Raw genomic sequence first — 21968 nt, forward strand, 5'->3', positions numbered from 1 at the left:
TTTTATAGACTCATAATATAATGTAATTAAGGAAGTTTCTTAGTTTATAATAATAATCATAATTCATTTTTCTTTCCTTTTTTCTTTTTTATTCATTCATCCAATACTTAATAACTGGCAGGCACTATAGACTTTTATTTTCAGTTATTAGAAATAATGTCTTCTAAGTAAAAGCCATATCCTGATCTATATAATAGATTTTGTAAGTGACTGTCTTCTCACATAATCCAAAAAGCAGCATTTTACGAGTTCCAGAAATAAATGTGTAAGACACACTGACAATTCAAGAATACTGAAGTCAGTGGAGATCTTATAATTTTCTCAGTTTTCACACTTATCTCACTCTTTTGAATAGTTTTTAAATAGTAAAAGTAACTATCACAGGATTATAGAAAACAAGAAAAAGAAAACAAAAATCATTCATCTTCTTTATCCTTATACAACTATCATTTTAAGAATTTCCTTCTAGTCAATGAATTTTCACTGCTGATCTTAACAATATTTGTAATAAACCAAAAGATGACAACTTATCTCCCCAAATCTGCACTGCTGGAGGAAGGGGTTTTAAAGGGAGGAACGACAAACTGCTGAACCAGAAACTAGAGTATAATTTTTTTTTTTTGGCCATGCCCCGCAGCTTATGGGATCTTAGTTCCCTGACCAGGGATTGAACCCAGGCCCTCAGCAGTGAAAGTGCAGAGCCCTAACCACTGGACCACCAGGGAATTCCCACTAGAGCTTAATTTTTAAACTTCAAATTCCAATCAAGTTCTCAAAGTACTTATGATAAACATTTATGCTTCTAGAAGTTGACAACTATATAAAACTAATGTGTAACAAACATTTCAATTTCACCTTTTCATTCTGCTGAAGGACCACTGAGGCTATCCTATCAAGTAGCGAAGTACTGAGGTAGTTAGTTCTAGAAATAAAAGATGCAATCCCTGCAACATTTATGTAATTAATTTCATCCATCAAACGCTGTAAGGTAACAACAGTTTCTTCAAGAAGTGAATCAGCAAACCAGTCTCCTTTTAAAGATTTAACTTCTTCCCATAACAGATTCAAACTGCTGCATTTTTGTAGTCTCTGACGACCGTAGTGATCTAATCTTTGAAGTAGTTTCAACTGTTTCCCAGGAATATTATTCCGATACATGGGATCATACTGAATACATCTTAAAACAGATGTGGCAAAACTATTCAGGTCATTTAGGTCACACTGTGGTAAAACTGCTTCAATTTGAGATATCCTTGCTTCGTCTAAGTGAGGAGAAGGAAGCATCGAAAGGGCACAAACCAGGAGGGAAATCTCACTAGGTATGACACTGACTTTCAAATAACTATAAAGAAAGAGGGAAAAATGAAAAGAACAAAATTAATACATCAGCAAAAAAACCAATACACATATAAGTATTAAAATATGAATAATTATTATTACAATTAATAGGTGTGATAGGCTTAAAATATAAGTTAATTTAAGAAGGGTTGGATAAATTCAAAGATGACAGCTTCTTAAAGGATTACTAAGGGAAGCCTTAAGATGTTCTAAAGCACTGCCCCTATTTTTTATGCAAAAATAAAACCGTAGTCCCTGACAAACAAAACGTCAGTGTCAGAACAATGTCTGCAGTACTGCAGCTGGAGATGGAACTTGGACTGAAGTTCTGATGTGACCTGTCAGGAGCTGGTATGACCTAGAACAGGCAAAGAGTGACCACTCAGTAATAGTGATTCCCTTCTTTCTTCTGCTACATGAGAAGCCCAACTTTCAAAAAACAAAAACAGGATAACAGCGCATAAATTGACCCCATTCTCCACTCCTCCTTTCCCAAACCCCTATGGTAAAAACCCTACCACCAGGACAGCAGTTGTTAAAATACAAATTAAAAACTGGGAGCTTTTAAAGAACCTTTAGGGTTAGAAGTGTTGGAAGAGATAATCAAATATAAATTAAAACAAAATTGAGTCACTTTTAAAAATATTAAGTTAGCATATTAAAATAATGATAATGTTCAATGCTAGCAGGGGTACACTGATACAGGCTTTCTCATTCACTAACAGTAAACTTAAAAAGTTGGTGCAAACTTTCTGGAAAGTAATTTAGTAGTAGCTTAAGAACTTTAAAAGTAATTATATCATTTGACATGATCAATCTCTGTCTAGTAAACTAGCCTAAGAAAATAATCTAAAATGCACGCAAAGATTTATGTTATGTTATTCATCATATTTTTTATGTGGCTAAAATTTGAAAACAGTCTACATACCCAATGATGGGGAATAGTTAAGAGAATTATGGTACAATCATATGATGGTTAATATCCAATCACTAAAAACATTTACAAATAGTTTTAAATGATGTAGGAAAATGCTGTTAAGGTTAAGTGCAGGGGTTGGAGAAGGAAAAATACAAAGCTGCACGTTCATGACTCTTAACTATGGAAAAAGAAAGCATATAGATATAGATACAGATATAAAATGTAAGTATATACCACAAGGAAATAAACCAAACTGTTGACCGGAGATGAAAGGGCTTAAAAATGATTTTTATTTTCTTCTTTATACTTTTCTCTGTTTTCAAAATGATTTTTTTTTCACATCAGATGGGTCACATGTTGACATCATAACAGGTTTGAGGGAGGCACATCTCACGCAATAGTGTGAACACCCAATCATCATGCTTATGAAGTACAAAAGGATCTCAAAATGATTTTCATATAATATTTGGTCCATTGCCTGACACAAAGTAGGTACTCAATAAGTAGTAAATGACTATTTTATTCTTATAACCACAAAAAAATAATATACTATTTTATATTAAGAAAAGAAAGTCCCCAAGACCTATATGTGTTTGCAGAATTGACCCAAGGGATAGGAACTCTCAGTATTTGCCAATCTTGTGATACTTGTCTGAAAATAAACCCCCAACAGACACAAACCTGCCAACCTCCATTCATGTTTTTCCTTATGGTGGTTTCTCAAATTCCAAAACTTACATATGCAATCGTGTTTACAATACTACCACAAATCCACCACCATGGCTAAAATTAGAAAATAAAAAAATACCAAGTATTAGTGAGGATATGGAGTAACAGGAATGCTCACATTTTGCTAGTGGTAATATAAACTGGCACAGTCACTTTAGAAAACTATTTAGCGTTCCCTGGTGGACTAGTGGTTAGGATTCCGGGCTTTCAATACCATGGCCCGGGTTCAACCCCTAGTTGGAGAACTGTTAAAAAAAGAAAAGAAAAAAAAAATAGAAAACTGTTTAGCAGGATCTACTGAAGATGAACATATGTATAACCTACAAACCAACAATCATAGTCCTTGGTAAATATCCACAGAAATGCACACATATGTTCACTAAAAGATACATGTGAGGATACGTATCATAACAGGAATATTTATAATAGCCAGAAAAGTGGAAATAAATATCTGTCAACACTAGAACAGACTAAAAAAAAAATTGTTACATTCTTACTAGAGTATACAGCAAAAACATGGGTAAACCTCATAAATAAAATATTAAACAAAAGAAGCCAGGCACTGAACAGGCAAAACTAATCTCTGCAGTAGAAGCAGGGATAGTAGCTAACCTGGGGAAGGGGGGGGGAAGGAGGAGGGAGTAGTAATGTGGAGGGGATATGTATATTTTATGTAGATTATATTTCAATATATTTTTTAAAAAAGAACATATTATTCCAGCACATGAACTTCCTGGGTTCCCCAAATGGTTTCAGGAGCTATTTATACAAACACTTATGTGAACTATTTTAATCAGATTGTGTTCTTTCACACAATCTACACTGAAGAGGGGGAAGGGTTAAAATTTTAAATTACAGAGATATGTAAGGGCTCTCGCTACTCAGAATTACTAAACTTGGACTTCCCTGGTGGTGCAGTGGTTAAGAATCCGCCTGCCAATGCAGGGGACACGGGTTCAATTCCTGGTCCAGGAAGATCCCACATGCCACAGAGCAACTAAGCCCGTGCACCACAACTACTGAGCCTGCGCTCTAGAGCCCGTGAGCCACAACTACTGAGGCCGCGTGCCACAACTACTGAAGCCCGCGCACCCAGAGCCTGTGCTCTGCAACAAAAGAAGCCACCGCAATGAGAAGCCCCCACTCACTGCAACCAGAGAAAGCCTGCGCGCATCAACAAAGTTCCAACACAGTCAAAAATAAATAAATATATATATATATTTTTTTTTAAACTTCTGCTTTAAAAAAAAAAAAGAATTACTAAACTTCAACACTGTCATATTTGCTTCAAGTTTTTTTAATAAAGTAGATAAAAACATTACAGGTAAAATGAAATTACCTGTGATGCTCCCACTCCTATCTTATTTTTATGTAAGCATACCTGTAGGCAAACAGTATTGTGTAATTTAATCTTTCAAAAAAGATCATGCTGACCAAATAAATAATGTTGCTGGGCCAGTTTATGATATCTAATTTAGAACATAAAATTCTTTTTTTTTTTTTTTGCGGTACGCGGGCCCCCCACCGCTGTGGCCTCTCCCATCGCAGAGCACAGGCTCCGGACGCACAGGCCCAGCGGCCATGGCCCACGGGCCCAGCCGCTCCGTGGCATGTGGGATCTTCCCGGACCGGGACACGATCCCGCGACCCTTGCATCGGCAGGCAGACTCCCAACCACTGCGCCACCAGGGAAGCCCATAGAACATAAAATTCTTAATAGAGGCTTTGTGAAAGTTGATGTTAAATATGGAAAGGATGAAGACACAATAATCCTGTACTTAATCACCTTGATAAGAAGAAAGTTATTTAAGAAAACAGTGAATCTTCTTATAACATACCTAACATGCAAAATTCTCATCTGATAAAGTGCTACCTCTTATTCTTCAGTTCAAATCTTAACCATACGGCTTCCCTGGTGGCACAGTGGTTGAGAGTCCGCCTGCCGATGCAGGGGACACGGATTCGTGCCCCGGTCCGGGAAGATCCCACATGCCGAGGAGCGGCTGGGCTCGTGAGCCATGGCCGCTGAGCCTGCGCATCCAGAGCCTGTGCTCCGCAATGGGAGAGGCCACAACAGTGAGAGGCCCGCGTACCGCAAAAAAAAAAAAAAAAAAAAAAAAAAAAAAAAACCCACAAATCTTAACCATAATGGATATCACCTTATTATAGTAAAAATCATTTTCAATTATATGTCACTCTTTTGATTACAGCATAGAGTCCCATGCCTGGTCTTTCAAAAATCACAGTAAGGGGCTTCCCTGGAGGCACAGTGGTTGAGAGTCCGCCTGCCGATGCAGGGGATACGGGTTCGTGCCCCGGTCTGGGAGGATCCCGCATGCCGCGGAGCGGCTGGGCCCGTGAGCCATGGCCACTGAGCCTGCGCGTCCGGAGCCTGTGCTCCGCAACGGGAGAGGCCACAACAGTGAGAGGCCCGCGTACCGCAAAAAAAAAAAAAAAAAAAAAAATCACAGTGAGAAATCAAACTAGTATGGAAAAATGGAGGGGAAAAAGGTTAATCTGCTTTTAATTTCATTCATTATTCTGATCCTTAAAATAAAAATTTTTAATGGAAAACTCCATTTTAGCATAATGAAAAGTAAATGGAAAACTAAATAACTTAGTTGAAATATGAATGCTGTATCCATAGGAATGCAGAAATTTTAAAATTATAAAGGGAAAATCTGTATGAAAACACTTTTTCACTAACATTACCCCCACATATTTATTCTTAAAATTTCGAATTTAAAAACTTAATATGCCTTAAAACAGGCAACTAAGCAGACTAAACGCCCCCAAATGTGAGCACTCCCAAATGGAGTTTTGCCTTCTTCAGCAGCTCCAATCTTTTCATGGTTATTCCAGCCCAGCAGGAAAGGAGAATGGCTTGGCTTTGTGTATTCAGGTCCTAGGGAACTCATCACCCTACTGACCTCCTTTCCATTTCAAAATATATCAAGCACAAGCACTGGCAAAATGGGCATGGCAGGGAGACGAGTGTCTTTAACATTTTTAATAACCTACCCATTTCTGCTTTCAAAACTTACAACAACTCTATACATAATTAAAGAAAACAAACAGTGAAATAAAGAAATTAAAAAAACAATAGTGAAAGACTTAAACACATCTACTCTAATCTTACCTAAGCAGCAATTCTCTGAGTTTCACAAAAAGCTCTTTACTTTGAAAATGTAGAAAAATCAATGCTTGAGTTATCCTCAATAACTCTACTGGTTTATAGTTATCCAAATGTTTATGCAGAATTGAAGCAATTCTAAAAAGAATGATATAACATGTATTATAACCAGTTCATTCATGTACTTTTATTAAACTTTTACTGAGGAGCTGTTTCATGCCAGACATGCTCTGTGCTGGAGAAACAGCAATGAATGACACAAGGTTTTCTGTTCAAGATGATGATAGAAATGTAAAACTGATTTAATTTTCTTCCTTAAATCCTCTGGTCCTCTAATGGAGATGCTTAAAAGCAATGGGAAATGCGAAGAGACAATAAGTTGGAAGAATTAGGGCAGAAGGAATATCTTTTAAAGGAATATATAATATTATGATAATGAAAAGATAAATACACACAATCTGAACCATGTATTTTTGTCTCTTCTTAAATCTCAAGTTAACAAAAAAGGCAATATATGGCAGTATGATTTCAAGGTAACAACTGTGGTGTGAAACAATTCAAGTTCATATAGATGTTAACTGTTCTGCAAAAACTGTCCTTTTAAAGTCAGTTCTGCTCTATGCTCTCCACTTTCCTAGATTATATCCTCTGCTTGAGAATAACAACAGCAGCAAATGAAATGAAATATGCTGTAAACTATTTAAAAATCTCTATTTTGAAAAATAAATTATTTAGAAAATAAACAATGACTTAAATGTTAATTCCTTATTTCTTCAAAACCAAGATTACAGGAAAAAAACATGTTTTTTTCTCAAAAAAAAAAGCAACTTATGAATGTCAACTAAACTTAACACCATGAATTTCAGAAAAGATTACTTTTTAATCAGACGTGAATTTCTGCTTTCCATCTCTTCCATTGCTCCCATCACTGCCAGGGCTTGCTGGCTAGTCAACTCCTCTGACATCAATAATATAGTTGATTTAAGTCTAGAAGCAAAGAAAAATATTTTTATGTTGAAAAACTGATGATTAGCTTATAAATTTTTTTTAAATAAGTTCTTAGGTAAGAAATAGAAAAGACATAATAGAAACAAAAACCGAATTCAATATATAATTCTAATTTTCTCCCCACATAACTGGGGATAATACAAAATACTATTAAATAAAGAAAAATACATTGTTTTCTTCAAAGTAATTAAGGCCTCAATATAATCCTAAACTATCTCTTTAAAAATATAGATAAAATGTTTTTAAATTAATTGGTTAATTAATAATTCTAACATTGTAAACCTTGTAACCCTTAGCTAGAGAGCTAAGGAACTAACAATTGATATTCCAACTCTACCCCAATTTTTTAAAACTGAGTAAGATCTGACCAGGAAGTCAATATACCTGCATATTAACAGAAATCCTATATACTACTTACTGTAACATTATAAACTGAAAATTTACAAAGATGGTCCATTTTGAAACCATCCAAAGTAATCCAGTAATAAAAGTATATAAGTGTGTCTTTTAGAATAATTTAGAAGACTAAAAATGAAATCTAAAGAAAGCAAGATAAACTAATTTTCTATTCATCCTACATAGTTCCACACAATCCTTTTCACCAACCTTATCAAACATTTCAAACCCAGCTTCTCCCCATAGCTTTTCCCAACCATTTTAGTCCACGTTTTTCTCACTTTTCTGTCTGCCCACAGCAGTTACTATCTATATCACTAATTTTAGTAGTTACTCATAAACTATGTTGAAGTGTCATGCTATTTACATATTTCAATTATGTATTTCTGTACTCTCAGGTGGAATAAAAATTCCTTGAAGGCAGGGACTCAATTAAATTCAACTTTTGTACTGCCTTGGCATAAAAGATTTTAACAGTACATGGTGACAAAAAAAGAGAAAGATTCCAATAAAATTTTTTTAATAATCATCTTGTTTCCATGTTGATACAGTCTCTTAAAATGTACCCTTAAATTTCTTCATATAATTCAAAGGATTCTTAAAAATAAAACTCTCCATGAAGTCTTTGCCAACAGAAATGAGGCAGATACTTCTATTATGTAACTCCTGGAACCCCTGCTTAACTGAATCTATGAATCACACTTACTTGTTTGCTCATATCTAGTAATCATGTATTAATTTAATATTTGCTCATCTTTATAGCCCAAATATTTCTATCTACATCAAATCTGGCAAAACAGACATAGAGAATGGACCTGAGGACACGGGGAGGGGGAAGGGTAAGCTGGGACGAAGTGAGAGAGTGGCATGGACATATATACACTACCAAACGTAAAATAGATAGCTAGTGGGAAGCAGCTGCACAGCACAGGGAGATCAGCTCGGTGCTTTGTGTCCACCTAGAGGAGTGGGATATGGAGGGTGGGAGGGCGATGCAAGAGGGAGGAGATATGGGGATATATGTATATGCATAGCTGATTCACTTTGTTATACAGCAGAAACTAACACACCATTGTAAAGCAATTATACTCCAATAAAGATGTTAAAAAAAAAAATCTGGCAAAACTGGAAATTCTTAAAAGATAGGAATCAGACCAAAATCACTAAAACCTGACACTGGGAACATATACCAATGTGCATAATAAATGCTTTTGATGATGAATTTGAAGACACCAAAGCATAAAATGGTCCATTGTTAGGACTACTATAATTCTGAATATTCCACACTCTGTATTGGGGGTGGGGGAGTCTTATCTCTCTGTGTAAAGCCAGTCACCTGGCTTAAGAAGGAAGAATAATAGCACTTAAATGATGTTCTCCCACATCCACTGCTGTGTTGGCCACCAGGGGATTACTGGCCCCCATTCAAAGCGGTAGGAGACTAAGAGTTTGAGATGTAAGTTAGAATAATCAGAGGAAGAATCAAGGAGCAGAACACAAGAGATAATTCTCCCTTCTACAGTTGAGTGGAGTGACTTTCCTGACTTCCAGAACTGCAAGATCGAAGCCTGAAGGCTCTATATATTCTCAACAAGAAAAGTAAAGTATTTTTAGCTGAACTTACTGTTTCTCTTCTTCAGGTCCTGCCACAGGTCCCAATGTTACAAACAATTTTACAAAGCTAGCTGGGTGGTCAAACCGAGGAATCATTTCTGTTAGCCTCTTCTTAGTCATTAAAATAAATTCAAAACTATGAAACTGTAGAGAGTGGTATAGACTAAGTATTTTACTGATGGAGTCCAAATCAAGGTGGTTCACATTGCTCAAAAACACTTTATTGCACCTTTCCAATAGTGGGTAATAACTATATTTAATATTTCGAAGAAACTGTACTATTCTTCTTGCAATGTTGACCTGGGAAGAATCTATGGTGTCAAAAAGTTGCTCTGTTTTGTTCACTAATTGCTCTTGAAAACGCTGTGATATTAAAGAAGATATGCTGACCATTAAAACAGACAAGCACCTGAAAAAGGAAGAAGATGCAAAGATTTTTACATTATCTAAGAAAAATGAGCAATTCTAAGACTAAATGCTTAGAAACGGAAAGGAACTGATAAAAATACTATAGGTTTTATACAACAAAATTTTTCTTTTAAATACTAATGGGACTTGAACTCTGATCTCCCAGTAATCAAACCCCTTTAGACAAAAAAGAATTGAAGTATTTTTTTTTTTTAGTGTGTATAATATCTCGTTCTATAGATAAATGCTTTGAAGGAAAATATGTTAGTGAAATTTACTCAGAAATCACTCTGGGCCAACAGCCCATTGAGTGCAACATAGAAAGTCTCATTCTATATTTTTGGAAGTAGACTTCACTTTCTCTGTGTATCTGTAATTTACCAGTAAAAATCTTGGCAAAGTATTTCTCACTAATGATTTCATATTTTTTAATGTTTCAGGCTACATTAATATTAATATATAACAGCAGGACAATATTGAATGTGAATATTTCTTCACTCAATGAACACTCTTAAGAAACATAAATCAATCTTCTAGGCACTGTGGAAGACACCAAAATTACAAAGGTGAGGTCTCTGCTTTCAAAAGACAGTTCTTACATGATACAAAAATCAAAAAATGTGGGCTTCCCTGGTGGCGCAGTGGTTGAGAGTCCGCCTGCTGATGCAGGGGACACGGGTTCGTGCCCCGGTCCGGGAAGATCCCACATGCCACGGAGCGGCTGGGCCCGTGAGCCATGGCCGCTGGGCCTGCGCGTCCGGAGCCCTTGCTCCGCAACAGGAGAGGCCACAGGGGTGAGAGGCCCGCGTACCGCCAAAAAAAATAATAATAATAATAATCAAAGAACTCTAAATATAAGAATATACCTAATAATAAATAAAGAATGCAAAATGTAAGATATATAACAAACACGTGGGGATAATAATTATAAAACAATATACAAAAAAGACATGAATATCTCAACCATTAGGATAGGGGGCCTGTTTGCATTTTTTTCTTCCAAAATTTCTTCAATCTTTTCAATAAAACAAATTATGTTTTAAAAACCCAGTTGTACAATACTTTGGCTTCTCTAATCAGAATGTTTAATGTTAGTACCAATTAACATTAATTAGTAAACTAGCACTACTATTTAGTTTAATCATGAACCCTTTGAATACGATTTTTTTTAATTGTATATATATTTGTAACTGCAGTTTGGAGTGGGGAAATGTCCAAAGATTTCATTAGGTTCTCAAATGGGTCTATAGTAATTTTTTAAAGTTAAAAAAATTTACTTTACAGTGATTTTTATTGTCTCTGCTTTTATAAGCTACTTTCATGTATGTGTGAAAATATATATAACGTAAAATTTACCATTTTAAACATTTCTAAGTGTACAGTTCAGTTGTATTAAGTACATTCACACTGTTGTACAACCAACACCACCATCCGTCTGCAGGACTTTTTCATCTTCTCAAACTAAAACTCCTTACCGATTAAACAGTAATTCCCCATTCTCCCCTCCCCCAACCCCTGGCAACAACCATTCTACTTTGTTCCTATGAATTTGACTACTTTAGGTACCTCATATAAAGTGAAATCATACAATACTTGTACTTTTGTGTATAGCTTATTTCACTTAGCATAATGTCTTCAGGGTTCATCCATGTTGTAACATATATCAGAATTTCCCTCCTTTTTAAGGCTGAATGATATTCCATTGTGGGTATATACCAAATTTTGATTGCCAATCATTTGTTGATGGACATTAAGGTTGTTTCAACCCTTTGGCTATTATGACTAATGCTGCTATGAACACTGGTGTATGCTATAGACTGAACTATGGTTCCCCCCAACTCCAAATTTATATGTTAAAGCCCTAGCTGGCAATATGACTATACTTAGAGGTAGGGACTTCCAGGAGGTAATTAAGGTTAAATGAGGTCGTAAGGATGGCAGGCAAACATGTTAGCTTGCAAGTAAGGAAAAATCACAAATCTCGACAACATTGTGTTATACTTTACATATTTCATCTCTAATTCCCACAGCAACATTGCACAGTAGATACTACTATACCTGTTGTATAGATGAGGACAGTGAACTTCCAAGAGATTATAAAGTCACATAGTTAGGAACTAGCAAGTCTAAGTGTGTGTGCATTCAAAGCCCAGAATCTTTCCACCATGACACAAAGCCCCTAAATAGATTTACCTTAAGTCCTGTATCGTTTCCAAGTTCCTATTTACAATATCAGCTATTTTTCCCATTAATGGACTAAAACATAAATGTTGATCTGCCAGGCAAGAGGAAAATTTTGACAGCACATTAATATCAAACCTATTAAAGTAAATATACAAAGGGGATCATTACTATTTATTTTCACTTAAAACATAATAGTTATAAAATAAAAAGCAATAAAAAATACTAATATATTACTACTATAAAATGAATTTTTCTAAAATGTTGATTATTTATTATTATAAAAGTAACCCAGGCTAAGAGTTAAAAAGCCAAATTCTATTTGAAGATTTTAAAAAGGGAAAAAAAACACTTTAAATTGTTTGAATCATTTACTTATTAATTTTTTGAGGACAGAACAATTTCAACTCAAGGTTGTATATTAACAAATAAAACAACCTCTACTACAATCATGCTTGAAAAACTTCAGAATTTTCCTATAGGAAAAACGACCCGATTTCTTCAACAAGTAAATGGCAAGACAAAAGAGCAGGAAGGAGAACTGTTACAGATTTTTAAAGACTTTGAATTCACTAAAAGACAAGCATAAGGAATTGCACAGCAGCACAATATGTAACAGCAAAAAACTAAATGCTAAATAGCAACAATCTCAACGCCCATCAAGAGTACAGTGAATAGGGCTTCCCTGGTGGCGCAGTGGTTGAGAGTCCGCCTGCCGATGCAGGGGACACGGGTTCGTGCCCCGATCCCGGAAGATCCCACATGCCGCGGAGCGGCTGGGCCCGCGAGCCATGGCCGCGGAGCCTGTGTGTCCGGAGCCTGTGCTCCGCAACGGGAGAGGCCACAGCAGTGAGAGGCCCGCGTACAGCAAAAAAAAAAAAAAAAAAAAGAGTACAGTGAATAAATTGCACATATTCCTAGAATACTATACAGCAATAAAAAAAGAACAAATAGTGCAATATCATGGAAGAATCTTTAAAATATATTGAGTGAAATAAACTAGGTATGAGTTCTTACTATATGATTTCTCACTCTTTTTTTTCTTTCTTTTTTTTTTTTTTGGCCACGCTGCACGGCTTGTAGGATCTTAGTTCCCCAACCAGGGATTGAACCCAGGCCACGGCAGTTGAGAGAGTGCCGAGTCCTAACCATTGGACCACCAGGGAATTCCCAGGATTTCATTTTTATAAAAGCAAAACTAATTTATGGTAGTACAACCCAAGAGAGTGGTCACTCTTAGGGCGGGAAGGTAGGGAGTGATTGGAAGAGAGCATGAAAGAAACTTCTGGGAAACTAGTGATATTCTCCGTCTTGATCTTGGTGCTATTACACAGAAGTATAAGTATATTTTCAGTATGTGAAAATTCATCAAGATGTATACTTATGATTGGTGTAATTTTAAATGATATCCTTTAATAAAATGAGTACTTACAAAAAAAGGCAGAGGGCTTCCCTGGTGGCGCAGTGGTTGAGAGTCCACCTGCCGATGCAGGGGACACGGGTTCGTGCCCCGGTCCGGGAAGACCCCACATGCCGCGGAGCGGCTGGGTCCGTGAGCCATGGCCGCTGAGCCTCCGCGTCCGGAGCCTGTGCTCCACAGCGGGAGGCCACAGCAGTGAGAGGCCCGCATACAGCAAAAAAAAAAAAAAAAAAAAGGCAGAGAAAAACTTGACTAAATGTAATCAGTAAACCTTGTTTGGATACTTATTTAAACAAACTGCCTTATAAAAAGACCTTTATAGACCAATCAAGGAAATTTGAACTCAGTTATTAGAGAATTTAAGGAATAATTATTCATTTTCGTAGGTATAAAAATGGCATGGTGATTATATATTTTTTTAAAGAGTGCTTTTTGTCTATCAGAAATATATACTAAGGTAAATACTGATGAAATGATACCACAATTTAAACTATACTGAAGGGTAGGGAGGGAACTGGAGGTGATCTAGACAAAACAAGACTGCTATATGTTGGTAATCGTTGACACTGGATGATGCGTACAAAGGAGTTCATTATACTAATTTCTCTACTTTAGTAGATGTTTAAAATCTTCCATAATAAAGAGGGTTTTTAATCTGAATTTCAAATGTATGCTAATTATTCTTGCTATGACACCATATAGTGTTAATTCATAATAATCTATCCTATTTGAATCATTACAAATTATATTTATGTAACAAGTTCATAGATATAGCAAAATCATTTAATTAACTTACCACAGTAACAAAAATTTAACATCATAGGCCACCATGATTATAAAAAAATCAGAAATTAACACTTATTCTATGATTCTATTAGAAATTCTACACATGGACTACAAATAAGGGTTTAAAAAATTTTTATTACTTAGTATTATAAAAAAATAAAAGTATTGCTACAAATTAAAAAAACACCATATAGAACAGAGTCATTACCACCTGAGCTATTGTGAAATTAAGAAAAATTAAAAAGAAATGTCTGATTCACTGGGAAGTATAATTGTATATTTGTAATTTAATTGTTTAAGTAGTAGATAGTAAAACCAAAAAGAAAAAAGCACCTATTCTACAACTGATTTGTTCAAGATGCGTAATACACATACCATTTAATGCTGCTTTGAAGAAAAAAGTTTTGAGCTATTATCAACAATGACCAAATTTAACCCAAAGACCCAATAGAGTCGGTCCTCCGTATCCACGTATCCAAGGGTTCCAAATCCACGGATTCAAGCAACAGTGAATCGAAAATATTCAGTTAAAAAACATTCCAGAAAGCTCCAAAGAGCACAACTTGAATGTGCCGCATGCTGAGCAACTATTTACATAGCATTTCCATTGTACGAGGTATTATAATTAATCAAGAGATGATTTAAAGTAGATGGGAGGATGTCTGTAGGTTTTATGCCAATACTACATCATTTTATATAAAGGACTTGAGCATCAATGGATTTTAGTGTCTGAGGGGATGCTAGAACCAACTGTCCTTGGATACTGCAGGAGGACTGTAGTTTGAATTGCTCATGAAAGGACTAAGATTATTCTCCCTACCCTCAACAAAAAGATAGTTACAGGTAGAGAGAATGCAAAAATGGAGAGAGAAAACAGACAGGTTTAGATAATATTAACTAAAACCGCCATTCAGTAAATGAATGTGGAATTTCTAAGCCCAGAGGTCTGGTGGGTACCTTGTTTAATTTAATCCAGCTCACACAACAAAGGCCTACAGTGCTTTATATGACAATTATAAGAATTTACCATTGTTTATGCTTTAAACATATGCTGCTACAAAGGAGGAGCTGTAAAGTTTATGCTGCTCCTCTCATCTAAATACAAATAAACAGCTATTGTTTCTTATCTTAGTCAATCCTTTCTCTTCTGCCCTAGGTTACTATTTGGTTTAGAGGGAGCACTGTTCTGTGGTTTTCCTCCTGTCTCTTTCTCACCTTGATTTTCCCTTTCCTCACTAACATTTGCTTTATTCTACTAATAATGGACCTTGGCTATCCAGAACCCCTAGGTTTAAAAATTCAAAGTTTTCATAAATAGCCAAAATGAGCTCTGCTACTATCTCAGCTGTTTTATAAATGGAGAGCTTCTCATATATTCTTATAAAACATAAATAGTATAGGATACCATAGGCTTCTCTGTACTCATAATACTCTGAACAAATTTCACATTTTTCTAGATGATTATTTTTTATTTTTTTTTTTGCTTTCTTTCTTTTTTCTTTTTTTCTCTTTTTATTTTTTTACAAACCCTTGTGTTGAGGGCTGACTTTCAATAGATCACAGCAGGGAGCTGCTCTGCTACTATGAAACCCCCCACCCAGAAGTAGGTCATCTACCAATGGTTTAGCACCAGGTTCCCCAAGAATGTGGGGTGTGGGACGGGGGAGGGGGCGGCCGTATTTCTGGTCATGCCCCGTTCTAGATGATTATTGATTATAGCAATATGCTAAAGATATAGCTGTGTACAGAGTAGGAAAGAGATCTGAATTGATACTATTCACAGTAGTGGACCTGAAAGCTTCTAAGACAGTTAGCTTCTAAGACTCTGCTCACTGCCTCTTCATAAAGATGGAGTGATAGACAAGTACCTATAGATGCTGCTAAACAGTTATATAGCTTTCCTTTCTCCTGAACTGGTATCTTCTTTCTCCTTTTATGACTCCTGAACATCTAGGGTTTTTACTGACAGCCTATCACTCAGAATGTTTTTCTTTCTGAAGCAGAACTCTTTCAGAAAAGAAAATTCAGAAGGCCTAGTCCAAGAATAGCAGTGACTCTATTTATATTTTGATTAATTATATATGTTTAAAGCACACTACATTCCACACCCTTAAATAGGGAATATTTGAAATACTTTTATTTCTCTCTTAAGGAAAAAAACACATTCCCCATTCTTTTCCTACAAGATTTCACCACGCTAAAAAAGCATACTTTACACAATCAAAAACCCCTTGAAGTAAACTGAATTTAAATACATTTTTTTCAATGAAGCTTGATAGTTAGGCAGCAGCTCCCCATTCTTTCCCTATAAGATTTCACTGTGCTAACCCTGAAAAGGATAACCCTGATCTTAGTTGAAAAACCCAGAGTACTTGCCTTTCCAGTCTTCTCCATGCTTCTGTAACTAGTGCTTCAACTAGCGGGTCATGGGCCTCAAAACCAAACCTCAATAAAATCAAGAGAAAATAATTTTCCATACAGAAACATTTTAAAATTATTAAAAACATACATGCAGTAAGGATTATAATGCAAAAGTAAACCTCAAGTTATTATATTCTTACACAATCAGTCCTTATTTCTGGTCTGATCTCATTTCAGTATTCTGATTTCTTGGTACAATCTAATAAACCCCTATACTTTATCCCATGTCCTTCTCATCCTTTTATCTGTACATTTCAATGACCTCCACTGAACAAACAAAATGTTCAATGATACATTTTATGTTAAAAGTACACCTAACAAGTACTACTTTGCTCTGACCGCAAAAAAATATTTCTATAGGAGAAAGTTTGTAAAATAAAGAAAAACTTTAAGTGGGTAATAAAAATCATTTATAACTCTGCTACTCATAAATACCCACCATCATGAACTTGGAGCATTTCCTTCCAGTTATTTTTCTACATACTTGAAGACATATATATATTTCTTTCACATTTTTATATCCTGCCTTTTTCAGTAAGTTAACATTATATTGTGGACATTTGCCCATATCATTACATATTCTTCAAAACATAATTTTTAGTGGTTGTGTACTATTAATTATGTGAATAAATTATCATTTAAACATTCACCAACTTACTAGGATCTTAGTTTTTCAATATTACAAACAATGTCGGGATGAATAACCATGTACAAGAATCTTTTTTTTTTTAATTAATTAATTTATTTATTTATTTTTGGCTGCTTTGGGTCTTCATTGCTACGCGCAGGCTTTCTCTAGTTGTGGAGAGCGGAGGCTACTCTTTGTTGCGGTGTGCGGGCTTCTCATTACGGTGGCTTCTCTTGTTGCGGAGCACAGGCTCTAGGCACGTGGGCTTCAGTTGTTGTGGCTCACCGGCTCTAGAGCACAGGATCACTAGTTGTGGTACACAGGCTTAGTTGCTCCGCTGTTATGTGGGATCTTCCCAGACCAGGGATGGAACCTGTGTTCCCTGCATTGGCAGGCAGATTCTTATCTACTGCGCCACCAGAGAAGCCCAAGAATCTTTACATGTATCTCAGATTACTTTCATAGGATAAATCTTAGAAGCAAAATTATTGGGTCCAAGGACATTTTTATAGTTCTGGATACATATTATACCACCAGAAGCATATAGCAGTTCCTTCACTAACAATGCGAAGCATATACCTTCATTAACAATGGATATTTTCTATATATAATTAAGCAATATATATTATATGTTGTACATATAAAAATCTCTTTTTAACCAATTTCAACATCTTTATAATGTTAAGGCTAGGTTATTTTGTCTCCTAAAAGTCAAAGACTTTCAGGTTGAGTCACGAAACAAAATCATACTACATGCTATTTTAAAAACTTGAAAACAAAATTATATTTTACTCTTAAAATCCTTTCCTTACTAAACTATGACTTAGGAGGGATACACAGAAATGCGGTTTGGGGGCAAATCTCCATGAAGCAGCATTTCTCCATCTGTGCAGTGTTCTTGCAGTTGTTCAACACAATGTTTTGTAGATAAGTAAGTTTGGAAAATACCCCCGCTGAAAGGTTCACAATATACATTAGCATATGTATATTGAAGAGTCCTGCAGGCTCTGAAGGCTCTGAAGAGTCCTGCAATAAAGATCTGTTTAATTTCGTCTGATTCAGCATTTTCCAAACTAATATGACCACTGAGAAAACAAAACTGATTATCATACCCATCCCACCATGTACCTCAGAGAAAAAACTTTGCAAATCTGAGAAAGCCCACCAAAAAAGGGATGTCACTCTTTTTTAGTCTACCACCACCCCCCCAAAATAAGTAAAGCCTTAAGCCCCTTTCTTGTATATGGTGACACCCTAATAAAAACAACTGTATCTCTGCTTTGTACAGTGCTGACATCTATAGCTACTTAAATGGCCCTTGCACCTTGGATAATTTCACCAATGAGACTAATAAACAGATTAATTTTAACTTTTGTGTCCTTTTTTCTTTTATACAGCTGCTGAATTCTTCATTTAGGGCATCCAGCTCTTCTGAAGGCTGGATTCCCTTGCGAATGATGTAAAATTTCTTTTCTTTTTAAATTTTCTCCCAACCTTATTGACATATGATTAACAAAAATTGTATATATTTAGGTTGTACAGCATAATGTTTTGATATGTATATACACTGTGAAATGATTACCATAATCAAAGAATATCCTCTACATATCTTTAAAATATTAGATATCAGGGCAATTCCCTGGTGGCTCAGTGGTAAGAATCCACCTGCCAATGCAGGGGACACAGGTTTGATCCCTGGTCCGGGAAGATCCCACATGCCGCAGAGCAACTAAACCCGTGTGCCATAACCACTGAGCCCACCGTGCTGCAACTACTGAAGCCTGCTCACCTAGAGCCTGTGCTCCGCAGCAAGAGAAGCCACTGCAATGAGAAGCCCGTGCACCGCAATGAAGAGTAGCCCCACTTGCCACAACTAGAGAAAGCCCGCATGCAGCAACGAAGACCCGATGCAGCTAAAAATAAATAAAATTAAAATAAAATAAAAAAATAGTAATCAGGAAAACTAAAGGGAAAAAAACATTTTTTCCTTTTAAAGAGATTTTTAGAAAATTAAATATAAAAATAAACTACAATCATTTCTATAAAATCTAAAAGTACATTACTTACTGTTGTATGATGTATAACACATTCACCAAGGTATTGTCATTCATGAATTCCATTTTAGTTGTAGTTAAATTATGAAGAGTAAGAAATTGAGGATGGTCTCTGATACATTCCACATTTTTTAACAAGCTGATCTTCTGCTTTTGAAACTGCCAAAGCATACTGAGTGCACATGCCACTTGCTTTTCTGAAAGTATGGCTTTGTTTTTTTCAATAAGATCAAATATTTGCTCTTCATCTGTACACTTATTCATCTGACTAAGTAATGGTTCGAAACTAAAGGGTCGAAACTGAAACACTCTCCGGGAGAATGGACAAATAGCTCTTAGGCGAAGCATATTGTAAACAATCAGTCTAGGAAAAAAACCTATCTTTTCATTTACATCACAAATTTTCTTAGGTAAAGAAAACCATTTGCAACTAGCAGTCAGGTGCAATATGCTGGTATAAAAATAACTGTTTTTCCTTCATGTAGCTTGCTTCCATTATGATGACTCCAAATCCCATTCCAATATGCAATTTCTGTAAAAAAATCAGTTTAACACAGTTATGTTATAACTATCAAATTCCAAAATTCTAATTAAAATAACAAGCTTTTCCTCCACTAACTACACACTTTGTTCTTAGCCTGAACCTGAGAGCAGGATTTAATCCAAAACTAAATATCCAGGAAAAGGGGTTTCCTTCCATACTCTATTTCATTTATTTATTTATTTATTTATTTTAGTATTTATTTTTGGCTGCATTGGGTCTTTGCTGCTGTGTGCGGGCTTTCTCTGGTTGCGGTGAGCGGGGGTTACTCTTTGTTGCAGTGCACAGGCTTCTCATTGCAGTGGCTTCTCTTGTTGCAGAGCATGGGCTCTAGGCTCGTGGGCTTCAGTAGTTGTGGTTCGCGGGCTCTAGAGCGCAGGCTCAGTAGTTGTGGCACACGGGCTTAGTTGCTCCGCAGCATGTGGGATCTTCCTGGACCAGGGCTCAAACCTGTGTCCCCTGCATTGGCAGGCGGATTCTTAACCACTGCGCCACCAGGGAAGCCTCCCGCATTCCATTTTAAAAATGTTAAATCTTACACTTAACATGAAATTTTCAAATTTGACTATAAAAGCAGAAGGGAAAAAAAAAATCCCAAACCAAAAAGAAGCAACTTTTTAAATAAAAGAACAAAACTGCAATAAATAAACATATTGCCTTTATAGTTTCTATGAAGAGTAGCCATTAATTCAGAGCCATAATAAAAAAATTTTTTTCAGAGGGATGATTTCTGGTATATTTGCTTTCAAGATAATTTCTTGCTCCTTTCTCCTTGTACACTAAAAGAGCTCAAACAGTTTAATCACGATTGACCTTAAGTCGGTTTTAAGCAATAAATGAGATGATTAAAGCCCAATCAGGACATATGAAGAAATCAAGTAATGTAGTTGCGTAGTGATGCAACAGGAAAACCAAAGACAATAAAGAAAAAGAATAATTTGTTTTTAAAATACATTATAAATGTCTATATTTCTAGTTGAGAAACAATGGTTAGAAAAGCTGGGACTAAAATCCTATCATCTAACACTGCTGCAATATTTTACAAAGGACTTTTAAAATATGTTATCCCATTAAATTCTCTCAATTAACCTGCCAGGTAGATGCTATCATTTGCATTTTACAGAGAAAAGCTAGGTTCAAAAAGGCTAAAAAAAACTACTCTAGTACTAATGAAGCTGGGACAACCACCCAGTTCTTTCAACTTGAACATCCTCATTACATCAACAAACCAACACTAAAAGTATGCCTCAGAATCCTATGGCTACGCCGAACTGTCTGTACCCGAGAAAAAACGATAAGACAATATTGACTACTTTGTGGCAATCTGTACATCATCCCGATCCAAGCCGACTTGGGTCACACACATACACAACTCTGCACAAAGCAAAGAGTCTCCTGCCTATCCACATTTGAAAGTGGAAGGAACTCACTGGTTACAATACCAAGGTGTCAAGTCCCCAGCTAAGTGACCTTGGGGAAGTGACTTAACCAAAGGAGGGGCCTTGGGACTATAAATGAGAGATAGGTTACCCGCCGTGAACAGGTATTGTGCAGGATACACAACGACACCCTTTGCAAATGGCAGGCATCCTCCGCGCTTGGCACACAGTGGCGCTGAACGAATGAATTTGGTCTCCCGGTCCTGGCTGGGAGAGGGATCAGCCCTGCCCTAGTCCTCCGCGCTCCGGGAAATCCAATACCCCGAAGAAAGCCTCCGTTTCTCAGCCGAACCCAGGGTCCCCGGCCCGAGAATGTGCTGTGAGCAAAAAGAAAACCTATCGCCGCCACCCGGCCGGACCTGCGGTCAAGTTTTTCCCTCAACGCCAGGGAACTTCGCGGTGAAGCCTGGTTACGAGGGCTCAGAACTCCAGGCTATTCCACGTCTCCCAGCAAGGGACGCAACATGCTCGGTTGTGTCGTTCACGCCCCCCTCATATCCCAGAGTTTTTAGCCTTTCCTCGAAAGACATCACCTTACCTCTGGTGGTGTCCGTCCCCAAACCATGAAAAGAAGCCGGGCGAACACAGCGTGCACCGCCGAAGGCACGCACTACACGCCCAGGGGCACGTCGCGGCGAGGTCGGCGGAATGGACGTCGCTTACGCATTTGGCGGGAATTCTGGGTATTGTAGTTCCTCATTGAGACACGGTCCACAGGTCTTTAAGTTATAGGTCCTTAGGGCACGTGTTTCTCAACTATATGAGGTTTTTCTCCCAGTCCGTGAAGACTGATATTTTTATAATATACAATAGAAATGAATACTTAGAAAAGTGAAATTTGAAAACTTAAACATGGAAAAGACACGTCCAGATTTTTATTTATGTTCAACGCGTATGGAATAACTATCGAATGCTATAAAAGCATCAAACTTCTCTCAGTTTCTGCACTTGCG

General features: G+C 36.6%; 1 protein-coding gene across 3 annotated transcripts in view; it reads right to left on the reverse strand.

Moving 5' to 3' along the window:
- Positions 1 to 21620, reverse strand: part of FASTKD1 (FAST kinase domains 1) — a 34289-nt gene extending 12669 nt beyond the window's left edge. For 2 of the 3 annotated variants that reach the window (XM_082630149.1, XM_082630148.1), the window contains exons 1-8: positions 21554 to 21620; positions 19049 to 19567; positions 16309 to 16377; positions 11739 to 11864; positions 9148 to 9546; positions 6996 to 7106; positions 6126 to 6257; positions 856 to 1342 (exon numbers count right to left, since the gene is read on the reverse strand). In XM_082630149.1, coding sequence (XP_082486275.1) covers positions 856 to 1342; positions 6126 to 6257; positions 6996 to 7106; positions 9148 to 9546; positions 11739 to 11864; positions 16309 to 16377; positions 19049 to 19383 — 1659 coding nt within the window. In that variant the 5' untranslated portion in view covers positions 19384 to 19567; positions 21554 to 21620. Of the gene's footprint in view, positions 1 to 855; positions 1343 to 6125; positions 6258 to 6995; positions 7107 to 9147; positions 9547 to 11738; positions 11865 to 16308; positions 16378 to 19048; positions 19568 to 21553 lie in introns of those variants that run through there. The other variant, XM_082630150.1, reaches the window with a different exon arrangement.
- Between the last annotated feature and the right edge of the window lie 348 nt (positions 21621 to 21968).

Source organism: Mesoplodon mirus (genome assembly GCF_964341445.2).
Source record: "Mesoplodon mirus genome assembly, chromosome: 8".
In the NCBI taxonomy this organism is placed as follows: Eukaryota; Metazoa; Chordata; class Mammalia; order Artiodactyla; family Ziphiidae; genus Mesoplodon; species Mesoplodon mirus.